Source organism: Nematostella vectensis, chromosome 10 (genome assembly GCF_932526225.1).
Source record: "Nematostella vectensis chromosome 10, jaNemVect1.1, whole genome shotgun sequence".
Taxonomy (NCBI): domain Eukaryota; kingdom Metazoa; phylum Cnidaria; class Anthozoa; order Actiniaria; family Edwardsiidae; genus Nematostella; species Nematostella vectensis.
Genome location: NC_064043.1, coordinates 3,014,716 through 3,026,897, shown reverse-complemented (window position 1 = coordinate 3,026,897; position 12,182 = coordinate 3,014,716). Strand labels below are relative to the sequence as shown.

The following is a 12,182-nucleotide window of genomic DNA, read 5'->3' as shown; positions in this document are numbered from 1 at the left end:
CACATCACGGCAGGCATGATAATGATCATACATGACTTGTATACCCTCGGGACCGGGAATATGGCGGTGAAAGTCGTTCAAGCGAGTATCTGAAATGTTTTGGATTGCTTCGCTATTCACAGTTGCTGTGATTATAATAGTGGTCCTGGGCAAATGTTTTCGCATGAATTCTCTACTCTTCCAGATAGGGTGAGCGCATTTTTATTAATTTTTAGCTCAGTAGCTCGGTAATTTTTAGATCTGCTATTTCACGTGTCGTCTTTCTTTTGAGGTGCTTGTCTAGCTAACATTTTAACACGTGCAAGTATCACGCACACATTTCAAACCAATGGTTGCTTAATTACAAAGGACTAGCATTATACGTTTTATTGTTGTCGTAATTTTATTTTGATATTAAAATCGGAAATATAAGAAGATCAGACATAAGAAAGATGCTTAAGCCCTCAGCGTTCTTTTAAGTTTCTTTAAATATGAGCTTCTAAAGATATAGAATAATATAAGGTCCCCTCTCTCTCAAGTCACCTTAAAGATTCAGGGGAGATGACAGCTGTGCATATGAATACGACCAAAGTCCTGAGTTAATGATTTCATTCATTTATGGTTGTGGTTTCAGGTACACCTTGTACAGTAAGACTCAACTTGGTTACTGGTATCACCTGCATCAACTCAACAATTACAAGGCAACCCATGACGAGCCCCACTCTATAGCATTACCATGGATACATGAAGGTGTGGCTTACTAGTACCTATGTCTAGATGGCTGCGATGAGATGTTATATCAGCCTGAAATTAAGATATTACAGATAATGAAGATTGATCATAAAGCTAAGGCATTGAAACACAATGTTAAAAATGTCAATCAACCACTCCTTTGTTATTGTTTATCATTGAAAATACATTGGATTTTTGCAAAGAAACTTCTACGAATGAAGTCTGATACATTAAATAGGATATTTGATTGAAAATTTCTTGGTTACTCGCTTGAATTAGTTGATGGAAATTAATTCTTTGTGTGACTCAGTATTGAGCGGGAGCATAAAATGGCGGCATGATTGGCCTTCTTTAACTGCACTTCTTACATTTTTTCTTTAGACCCCATAGACTTAGCTAGGTGTGGGTCACGCTGACATAACAAATAACAATTTTGTTCAAAAGTATACAAAAATCCAAAGTTGTTTATGTTTGTGAGCCTAATCTCTTATGACTCCACAGGTCTCAAGATAATCCCAGTACCGTTTCTGCATGATAACTACAGCTATATAATAGTTGACATCACGACATCTTCAGCAGTTGTTGTTGACCCATCAGATCCTGAGGCAGTCAAGGTGATAACCTAGTACATTATGCAGGTTGACTCATGAAAAACATCATTTATTATATTGTAATTTTTGATTGCACCTTACCCTCTGCCAACCCAGTAGAACCAGAATTTTGAAAAGAAAACACAAATATGAAAAAATGAAATTATGAGGTGTTATGAATGACTGTTAAATTGTTTAAAGTATTGAGTTAATGGAAAAATTATGTTTTTCATTTGATGACACAAAGGATGTTTTAAATAAGGAAAAACTCCAGCTTGAAGCTGTCCTCACAACACACAAACACTGGTGAGTCAAGAATGTCAATGCTTTCGCCTTTCAGGCAATTACTTTGTGCATTCAAGAGTGTGTGGGCAAGTGTGAGTAAGCCAGCATGCTATTGCTAGTTGGCCTACTTGCTCTCATCCCATCTATCATCACAGGGATCATAGTGGAGGGAACACCTCACTGAAGGCTGACTTTCCTAGTGTTGCAGTCTATGGCAGTGAGCTAGATGATGCACCTGGTTTGACACAGTAAGCCATTTGAGTACTCAGTAAGCAAGCTGATTGACACAGTAAGCCATTTGAGTACTCAGTAAGCAAGCTGATTGACACAGTAAGCCAGTTGAGTGACACAGTAAGCCATTTGAGTACTCAGTAAGCAAGCTGATTGACACAGTAAGCCAGTTGAGTGACACAGTAAGCCATTTTTAGTACTCAGTTAGCAAGCTGAATGATACAATATGCCTTTTAAGTACTCGTAAACCATTATGTGACATAAGCAACTTTAGTGGCAAAGTAAGCCAATTGAGTGTCAAGTATGGTAAGCCAATATAATGCTAGGAAAGAAGTGATGGTTGCATTGGCTCAAAGAGAGACACTGATGTGTGTGAGTGTTTGGAAGGTGGGGAGGGGGTGTGATTAATTTAGCCTTTGACAGATGATAGCCCTTGTTATAATGTTGCCTTCTGTTTTCTTTTTGAAAGATTTTAACAATGTTATGCTAAATGCTTCTTTTAGCCTAATCAAAGCCAACATTACCACCATCAAGGTATGAGATAAATCATTTCATTCAACTTATGCACAAGCTCTAACATAAAAACTGATTGAAACTGTTATCTTCAGATTGCCTCCTTCAAGTTCACAGCCTTTTCAACACCAGGCCATACGGCAGGTACTCTAGAGTTTTATCCATAATTCCATTTCATAGAAAAGAAGTATAAATATTTTTTCTGGTTAATAGAAATTGCCATACAGCAACACAGGAGTCCAGTGGAATTGAGACATTTTAATATTGAAAACATTCTATGTTCTAGAGATGGCCTGCTTTAGTGAGGGCCATACTGTATGCTGTGCACTTTCCCCCAGATAAAAAATGCTTTAATGTTGATATGTCCATTGTTCTGTAGGTCATGTGGTATATCTCCTTCATGGCGCTGTGTTTAACAGTGTTGACTCACTGTTCTCTGGGGATCTTCTCTTTCTAGGTGGCTGTGGTAAGTTGTAAAGACTCCCCTTTTTATTAAAAGATCTAAAATTGTCTTTCTGTAATATAGGGAACATTCTAGTAATTATTCTGGGTATACCTGATATGTAACATTATTGTAGGGCGGATATTTGAAGGTGCTCCTGGTGAGATGCTGGAGTCTCTACAGACCGTCTCCTCTCTGAAGGATGATACTCTTCTTTGGCCGGGTGACTAATTCACGCAGTAACTGGTCCATACACATAGTAACTGATCCATACACATAGTAACTGGTCCATTCACATAGTAACTGATCCATACACATAGAACTGATCCATACACATAGTAACTGGTCCATACACATAGTAACTGATCCATACACATAGTAACTGGTCCATACACATAGTAACTGATCCATACACATAGTAACTGGTCCATACACATAGTAACTGGTCCATACACATAGTAACTGATCCATACACATAGAACTGATCCATACTCATAGTAACTGTTTCATACACATAGTAACTGGTCCATACACATAGTAACTTGTCCATACACATAGTAACTAATCCATATACATAGTAACCGATCCATACACATAGAACTGATCCATACGCATAGAACTGATCCATACACATAATAACTGTTTCATACACATAGTAACTGATCCATACACATAGTAACTGATCCATACACATAGTAACTGGTCCATACACATAGTAACTGATCCATATACATAGTAACTGATCCATACACATAGTACCTGGTCCATACACATAGTAACTGATCCATACGCATAGAACTGATCCATACACACAGTAACTGATCCATACACATAGTACCTGGTCCATACACATAGAACTGATCCATACGCATAGTAACTGTTTCATACACATAGTAACTGGTCCATACACATAGTAACTGGTCCATACACATAGTAACTGGTTCTTACACATATTAACTGGTCCATACACATAGAAACTGGTCCATATACGTAGTAACTGGTCCATACACATAGTTCCATATACATAGTAACTGGTCCATACACATAGTAACTGGTGCATACACATAGTAACTGATCCATACACATAGTAACTGGTCCATACACACAGTAACTGGTCCATACACACAGTAACTGATCCATACACATAGTAACTGGTCCATACACATAGAACTGATCCATACACACAGTAACTGGTCCAATCACATAGTAACTGGTCCATTCACACAGTTACTGGTCCATACGCACAGTAACTGGTCCATACGCACAGTAACTGGTCCATACACACAGTAACTGGTCCATACAAACAGTAACTGGTCCATACACATAGTAACTGGTCCATACACACAGTAACTGGTCCATACACACAGTAACTGGTCCATACACATAGTAACTGGTCCATACACATAGTACCTGGTCCATACACATAGTACCTGGTCCATACACATAGTAACAGTTCCATTACATTTTTAGCTGGTATACTGTACATATAGCATGTGTGTGGTATTTATCTGGCATAATAACTTACCTGAGATTGTTGTTTTAACTAGGACATGACTATGCAATGAAGAACTTGATGTTTGCATTAACAATAGAGCCCTCTAATTATCACCTCCGCGCTAAGATGGATTGGGTCGTAGAGATGAGGAATAACAAATACATGACAGTGAGTATAAAGTAAATAATTAATTTGATGATAATTCCTGTTGGCTTTTAAATAAGCTAATCTGTTTTACATTTAGTCACCATCAACTATTGGTGAAGAAAAGCTGTACAACCCTTTTCTGCGAACACACCTTGCCATTGTGGGGTCAGCTGTAGGGTTCACACAAGATGATGACGTCAATTTGCGAGCTGTCAGTGTGCTCAAGGCTCTCAGGGAAAGAAAAAATAATTTTAAGTAGAGCTAGATGTATTATGTATTAATAAACATCAGTATGACTACCTGGTAAATGGCAATCTGCTATGTAGTAAGAAAGCCTTGCCAACATCCTCTGGAAACCCATGTCTCTAACATCCTGACAGAAATGCCATGCTGCTTTTCACGCACATGCGTATACAAAGAATGGCATACAGGGTGCAAGTTCACCCCCCTTGACCGCCAAAAAGTGGGTCATTTCTTATTGAAGGATTGTTAAATATATTGTTTTTCCATAGACGACTGAAAAATGGGTCATTTCTTATTGAAAAATCATCATATACATTGTTTTTCCATAGACAGCCAAAAAGTGGGTCATTATTGAATGATTGTTGAATACAATGGTTTTTATTATGCACCCCCCTTCACAGTAAATCCTGGGTACGCCCTGTCCCATCTCAACCCAGTATATCCCTACTTAACTTCATTGAAAGGTGTTTTAACAAAGCTTTCTGCTGCAATGTCTTGTAATCAACTACACCAGATATATAAATTATTTAAAGTTTTTATTTTGTTTCCAATGTCATACTCACATTATATATGCAAGACTGCTATTAATGTATATAGTCACAGACTCCGTACCAGCCAATCCTGAAATCCCCAAAACTTGGAGATTGTGATTCCAATACAACTGTACCAAAAAAAATTGATAAATTCACCTTCATACAGTAAATTTATCGAGAAGTCATTTTTTGCCACTTCATTCCATATAGCTAGACTTGCATCATATTTAAAACCAAAGATTTATTGTACATATTATTTGCCATGGCACCAATAATAGCTCTGGTTGTAAGTAATAAATAATGAGTATTAAAGCGTTATAACATGTTTTTGTTGGAGTAATTCTCTTAGGGGGGGTGAAGTGTATCCAGGGGGAGAAGCGGCCTGTCCAACTGGTCCACCCTTGTCATGGTCATTCATCTAACAGTACTCCCAAGGTTTGGTAGAGGGATGCTTATCACTTCTTTTTGCTCCTAAACACACAATCTTCAAAGGTTCTTATCTCTTAATCAGCTAGAAAAAATGTGTGGTCTTCTGGATTGGATTTTGCCATTTTTTTTTTGTCAAATTCTACTTTTTGGATGGCACACACACTGAAAGTCTCAAAAGCTTTAAAAAGTACAGCCTCTCACTTCGTTTATATTGTATTTTTAAGGGTACGAAATAAAGATGACACACCCATGACTAACCCTTTTAGTGTTTCTAAATTTCTCCAGTGAGTTTTCTGATCCCAAAACCTTGGGAGTACTAAGTGTGTAAGCTTTGGGAGACTTTTTCTAGTTTCTTTCTGTGTCTAAAGGTGTTATAGTTTATTCCATGTAACACAGTCAATAATCAATAATTAAATACAACATTTAAATTTGAAATTCATATTACTATCAAATCAATTTGTTTAAATTATACTATAATTTATAGTATGCTCTCTGCTTATATTTACATCCAAGGGCACATGTCCCTACACACTCAATGTGTAAATCTTCTGTGAATATGAACAATAATTTAAGGTTGCACTATAATAATATTGGGATGAGTAAATGTTATGGCTAGAAGTACTACAGACAAGCTGTAGAAAAATAGGTTGGTCTGTATAGGCATTGTTGGGTCAGGAAAATAAGTCAAGACAAGGTTGAGCTACAAAACAGTCCACTTCTGCCTTGTGTTGATCCATTTCCCTAATCTGACGACTAACCATACTTTGTACAGGAAATGCATTTCTATGCCCTTTATGGTATCTGGAGGTTTGGATCCATGTTTGAGGCTAGCAGGGCTGTAACCAGCATGAGACAAGTGAGGCACTTGCCTCGGTAAAATTCCAATGTTTAGTGTTTCACAATTTAACATTATGAGATAAAACACCTGCTTTTGTTGAACTTATCATCCAGTGGCTAGCTTTGCCTGTGTAAAATTTTGATTCTGGCTACAGGCCTGGCTAGAGATGAGCATAGTACCTTTTAACTGAGATAGGGCTTAGGTTGAAAAAAATGCTACAGTTTAGCTTTTAAACCTGATCAATTGGTAAAGAAAAGGTTAGAGCCTCTGTCAGCCCCATTTGTCACCCTAGGTAAGTCCCAAGAGTGAGAAAGGATTCATTTCCATCCAATGAGGAACTGTCGTGAAAGTTTTTGTTGAATTCAGCATAAGGCAAGATAACAAAGGTGTGTCTGGCAAGGGCTCTTCAATGGTTGTAGGTCATGGAGGGTTGCGGGAGGTGTACTGGCTATTTTATTTTTATATTTATCTTTTTATATAAATATCTGTACACTATTTATTCACTCCAGTTAACATGACATTGAACTCTGTCAGTGTCGTAGACATTTCTCATCATCTGTCATGTTTTCTTCATAATCATCAAGGCAAATCTCAAAATTGAGGCTCTTTGGGCGTGGTTTGGATGTAGGCTTATCACGTCTGATAACTGTATCATTATTGTTCGAAGTCTCTGGCTCTTCAGTAATGGCTGGCATAGTTAGATCATCCAGGCTTGAGGATAAGAAGACCTCATCACTGAGCTTGGGCCGATGGAGGGACTTGCTTAATTTTTCGAGGGCTTTAACCTATGGCATGAAAAATGCAACTTTAGAAAAACAATTAACAGGAGCTAGTTCAACATGGTTCAAATAAAAAGCAAGGCAATTCAGTTATTTTCTATATTTTAAATATGAAAACAGAAGAAAGATAAACTGCCTTAACAACTCTACCACATACTGTACACATTAAAATAAACCCCTTCACATTTTAACAAGACACGGCTACAATTACATTAATATGTTGTTACCCTTAAAGGACAACAAAAACTGATAGACTTGACAACCAGTATTGATGTTAATTATTTATTATGCTGGTTTACTATCACAACAGCTTGGGTGTTTTGATTTAACTTGATTTAAGGATTTGAGATTCTTTAAATACAGGTCACGTTTTAGGATTATTTTAGCAGAGTCTTGTTTACAAACACAAATGAATTTATTACTCACCTTAGCATTTATGAAATCTTACCCCAGACATATGCTGTTGACTGGATGCTGGACGATCTCTTTTACCAGTGATGTTTTTAAAATATTTTTTTATGTATATCTTTTTTTTTTTCAAAAATTGTAGAAACCCTAAATTGCTGTTTTATCAAACGTATGTGCCAATTCCGAAAATTCACGTTTTTTAAGGAGACATATGATATGTAGAAGGCTGTCATTGTTTAGATTTTTATTATTCGAACCATTTTTTAATGCCAAATTTTATTAAAATTTAACATTTCCATTAAAAAATATACTGTACAAATTTAAACTTCTATATTATAACAATATCCTTCATTCAATGATCATTTACATATATGCACAAAATTAAACCTATGCAAAATATTATATCTTTGCATAAAAAATTGCAATGGAAATTATTACTTGGATTGATGAATTACTTAATTTTTTTAATTCAATTTCCACAAAAATATTATTTGGTTATGAATGCAAGCTGATGAAATCGTTAGTTAACATTTCAATAAAATGACCAGTAAAACTCCAACCGGGAAAATGTTTATTCCAACCAATCAGATGTGAGACATAACAGTCGACGTGCGCTACCGTGACCACCTCGGCAGTTTTCTGAATTAGGCCTATAAGGATGAGAGAAACGTGCTATCTGGCTGACATAAACGTCACTATCCAACCGGTAAGGAAAGTGAACACCAAAACACTTTCTTCAAACATAACGCGAGTCACTCTATAAAAGTCTCAGCAAGTTTCAGCGCATTTTACTCATGTTCTCGCTTTTCGCGGTTTTACTGGTCGCGCTGAACATTGACTAGATCCAAAAGGAAATTGAGGTACTTTTAGTTCAGGCCAAATCTCATGGGCGGTTTGGACGATAGAAGGGCGGGGCTAGAGCAACGGAAGTTCGTTGGATGGCCGCGAACAGAGCCAAGCCGGCGGGTAGACTTAGTGTTACCCGAATCCTTATTTAATGCGGAACAAGAGCTCGCACCACTCGGCCTCGCAGATCTATCTTTTGCGCAAGCTCTTCGCCGGGCCCTACGCTCCTTCAGATGACCCTTCTCCACACCGTCACGTGAAGAATAGATATGTCTTTCTTTAGAGGAATACAGACCCTTAGAAAGGTTGTCCCTAGAAGCAAACGCCCCCCTTGAAACGTTCTCTCTCGAGTACGAACTCCGATTTAAACTGTCTCTCGAATAATCAGGGCTTTTGTTAAGACTGTCCACCGATGCGTATGATCCTTTAAAAAGACTATCCCTCGATGAGTAGGCCCCCCGTGTAACGTTCTCTCTCGAGTACGAACTCCGATTTAAACTGTCTCTCGAATAATTAGGGCTTTTGTTAAGACTGTCTACCGATGCGTAAGATCCTTTGGAAATACTATCTCTTGAGAAGTAGTGATTCCTAGTGGATAAGTTATCCCTAGAGTAATACGCGCCTCTCGTTTGATTGTCTCTGGGTGCCTTCTTGGCGTGGCTCCCTCGAAGGGCCACATTAGGGGTGGACTCCCACGAGGATAAGGTCCCTCTGGGTTGCGTGTGCCGGGACGTGCGTGAATTGGTGCCTTTTACGGGAGTGCCGGGCCTGGAGGAGTCGCTTGTTTGCTCTCTCGGTGATAGGGATTTTGCCTTTCGGTATAAGCTTGCTTTAGTTTGCTTCACATGCGACGGTTTGCGCTTAGTGTTTACGAGCTTGGTTTCCACGTTAGCTGAGTTTACAAGCCTGGTTCTCACGTTAGCTTTGCTAGCATTAGCGTTAGCTCTTGGTTTAGGCGCGTTGGTCCTAGGCGCGCTTGGTCTGAAGGGATTAGTCACGTGATCCTGGCCGGGGATTCCTGCTTTAGTGTTAGGCGCGTTTCCGTGAGGGGTAGGCTCGCGACTCGTCTGCTCTTTTGACTGTAGGCATGCAAAAACAATACAATCCAGGCTTAGCATGATAAGAACTTTTTATATTTTGTTTAAAAATCACTTCCCAATTCGAATACTTTTATAAATCTATTTAGTACTATATAAATGCAGCTTAATTAATTATGAAACTTTAAAGTCTACAAACGTTTTCACAAACCCTTTCAGCAAGATTTAGCCGATAACGTTATTTTTAAATATCTGCTTTCCATAAATATGATATTTGTCTTTATACATTTGCTTAACTGAGCGCCCTTTCTTTTAAATATTATAATTTTTATTTTCTAATATTTACCAATTTCAATTTTATATTTTGATTTTAATCTTAAAATTAAGACTACATTATGAGTTTTACTAACAAATCCTTTTTCATACGAAGCCCAAGGCAGTAGAGGAATCTTACGCTGCAGCAGCTGTAGACGAGGGAATTCAGCGTCTCTTCCTCCTCTCTTTCTCATCCCCACATGCCTCCTTCCAACCCCCCCCCCCCCCCCATGTCATTATAACAATTACCATCCCGATCTCTACGAGCCTCCTGCCCTTAACATTACTACGTTTTCTAGTTTCCAAAAAAAACTATAACTGAGAGAGCTTCTTGATTTTTTAAGCCATTTCAAATTTCATGACTGTTTTTCTTGTTTTCGAACTACCATTTCCTCCAGCCTAGCCACAATGCTACGAACAGGGCTCGCAGGGGGCGCACCGGGTTCAGACTCATCCAGGGGAAGGTCAACTAAATGCCCGGTAGCTCCGTGTTGGTCTTGCCGGTATGTAATAGTGGAATGTGTGTCACAAGGTAGAGGGCCAGTACCACTCGAGCAGCCAGACTTTCCGTAGGAACAGTCAAATTCTCCTTGAGCTTGCTCTTTTAGTATAGAATTATCTGGCCGTGATCCATGGCCCTCATCGCCTTCACTGGTTCCTGTACAATCACGCTGATCGGTTTTGCCCTTCAGGAGCACCCGAGGATTTTCCAGACGTTCCTGGTTGCCGCTTGCTAGACGACTTTGGAATTCGGGTTCAATGATATTCTCAGAGTAAAGGGCAGTGTTCTTTGGCATTTGGGCATCATTGATTTGACTACGATCACTCGAATCTTGACTCCCTAGTTTATTATTGTTCAATCGATTCTCGGCATCTAAACGGGCCTCCAAGTGCTTCAGTCTCGGGGAGAGTACAGGCGATGGTGTCCGTCGTTTCTCCGGCTTTTGCTGCACGCTGAATATCACATCCCTCTCCACGAAATCCTCGAGTTTGTGGTGGCTTGGATCCGGCACCGAGAGCTTTTTGACCCGGGCGCCATGTTGGGAGCCATATTTTGTCTCTAGTTTGACATCATACGAGTGCTTTCGTGTCCTGTTCGTCCTACTCTCGGGTCTGTTCGTCCTACTCTCGGGCCTGTACGTTTGCACGCTCGAGCTCCTCGGCCTGCGAGCTCCCCGATGTCGGACTACCTGTTGACGTGTCTGATCCCCTCGTACAAACTCGGCCCCTCGTTGATCTGACATCTTACGGTGCGGCTCCCGCTGTGTTAAGTTACTGACATCGAATGAGAACCTCTGTTTTTCCTCAGGGCTTAAAATCTCCGGACTACTCTTGTATCGTTCCGGGGGTCTCCCTTGAGTGGTCCGATCTATATGGCTACTACTAGTTGCTAGCGCTACGTCACTATGTGCCCCAACACTGCACCCCCCGTACACCGAGTAGTCATTCAAGTCACCCTCCGAGTGCGAATGGATGTCTAGCTTTAATCTCTGTCTATCGAAGGCTGCTCTAGATGTAGGCGGTTTGGTGGGGGTTGCCATGTATCTACAACAGTGGCTTCTAGCCTTGTACGTTGCCTTGGTTAGTGGTTTTACCGTTTTCACTGCGACTGCAGCACTGCGAAGTCTCCTCTTTGCGTCGAAGTTCTTGTTGATCTCGTTCTGAAGGTTGACGTGGATGTCTTTGTGTGCCACCGTGTTACCCTGACGAAAAAAACACGTTTAGAAACTTCATGAAGACAGCGAAGAAAAAGTGTCAGTACTGGAGTGTTAGCGAGTATTTGAAGCGGCTGCACACGTTGTCAATTAAGCAGGGAAACTATACCGAGGATGTTCACCACCACTTGCGATATAAGGAAACACAAAGTAATATCGTACATGGCCAGATAAAGAATATGGGTGCACTTATCCAAGATACAAAGAGGGAGAAAAATACAAGGCGGATAAATTGCAAGGGTATGGATGCTTTTACTCCAAGTAACAGTAGGTAACGTAGATACCCTCATCCAGGGTGTGGGAGTACTTGCTCCAAGTAACAGAATGGGATAACGTATATACTCTCATCAAGTGTGTAGGAGTACTTGCAGCTAGTAACAGAAGGGGATAACATATATACTCTCATCAAGAGTGTGGGAGTACTTGCTCCAAGTAAAAAAACGGGATAACGTATATACTCTTATCCAGGGTAAGGGAGTACTTGCTCCGAGTAACAGAATGGGATAACGTATATACTCTTATCCAGGGTGTGGGAGTACTTGTTCCTAGTAACAGAATGGGTTAACGTATATACTCTTATCCAGGGTGTGGGAGTACTTGTTCCTAGTAACAGGATGGGATAACG

At 39.7% G+C, this 12,182-nt stretch overlaps 2 protein-coding genes across 13 annotated transcripts in view; one reads left to right on the top strand and one right to left on the bottom strand.

Moving 5' to 3' along the window:
- Nucleotides 1-11: 11 nt before the first annotated feature.
- Nucleotides 12-5,515, top strand: LOC5516422 (probable hydrolase PNKD). 3 transcript variants are annotated; one of them, XM_032386313.2, is made up of 11 exons: nt 12-189; nt 614-729; nt 1,213-1,325; nt 1,549-1,607; nt 1,742-1,834; nt 2,321-2,351; nt 2,426-2,474; nt 2,710-2,796; nt 2,909-2,995; nt 4,320-4,446; nt 4,512-5,515. In XM_032386313.2, exons 1-11 carry the CDS (start codon nt 95-97, stop codon nt 4,588-4,590), a joined length of 936 nt encoding a protein of 311 aa, XP_032242204.2. In that variant the 5' UTR covers nt 12-94; the 3' UTR covers nt 4,591-5,515. The 3 variants fall into 3 exon arrangements, with proteins under 3 accessions (XP_032242204.2, XP_032242205.2, XP_032242202.2); XM_032386311.2 differs by having other exon boundaries at nt 16-189; nt 4,320-4,435; nt 4,512-4,713; XM_032386314.2 differs by lacking the exon at nt 1,742-1,834 and having other exon boundaries at nt 15-189; nt 4,320-4,435; nt 4,512-4,713.
- Nucleotides 5,177-12,182, bottom strand: part of LOC5516477 (serine/threonine-protein kinase DCLK1) — a 37,891-nt gene continuing 30,885 nt past the window's right edge. For 8 of the 10 annotated variants that reach the window (XM_001636501.3, XM_032386302.2, XM_032386308.2 and 5 more), the window contains one exon: nt 9,602-11,545. In XM_001636501.3, coding sequence (XP_001636551.2) covers nt 10,199-11,545 — 1,347 coding nt within the window. In that variant the 3' untranslated portion in view covers nt 9,602-10,198. Of the gene's footprint in view, nt 7,243-7,775; nt 9,570-9,601; nt 11,546-12,182 lie in introns of those variants that run through there. The other 2 variants (XM_032386310.2, XM_032386303.2) reach the window with 2 other exon arrangements.

Coding starts and splice junctions, on each gene's coding strand:
- LOC5516422 (XM_032386311.2), top strand. CDS start 95: ATGTTTTGGATTGCTTCGCTATTCACAGTTGCTGTGATTATAATAGTG. Junction 730..1,212: donor ATTACCATGGATACATGAAG/GTGTGGCTTACT, acceptor ATGACTCCACAG/GTCTCAAGATAATCCCAGTA. Junction 4,436..4,511: donor GGAATAACAAATACATGACA/GTGAGTATAAAG, acceptor TTTTACATTTAG/TCACCATCAACTATTGGTGA.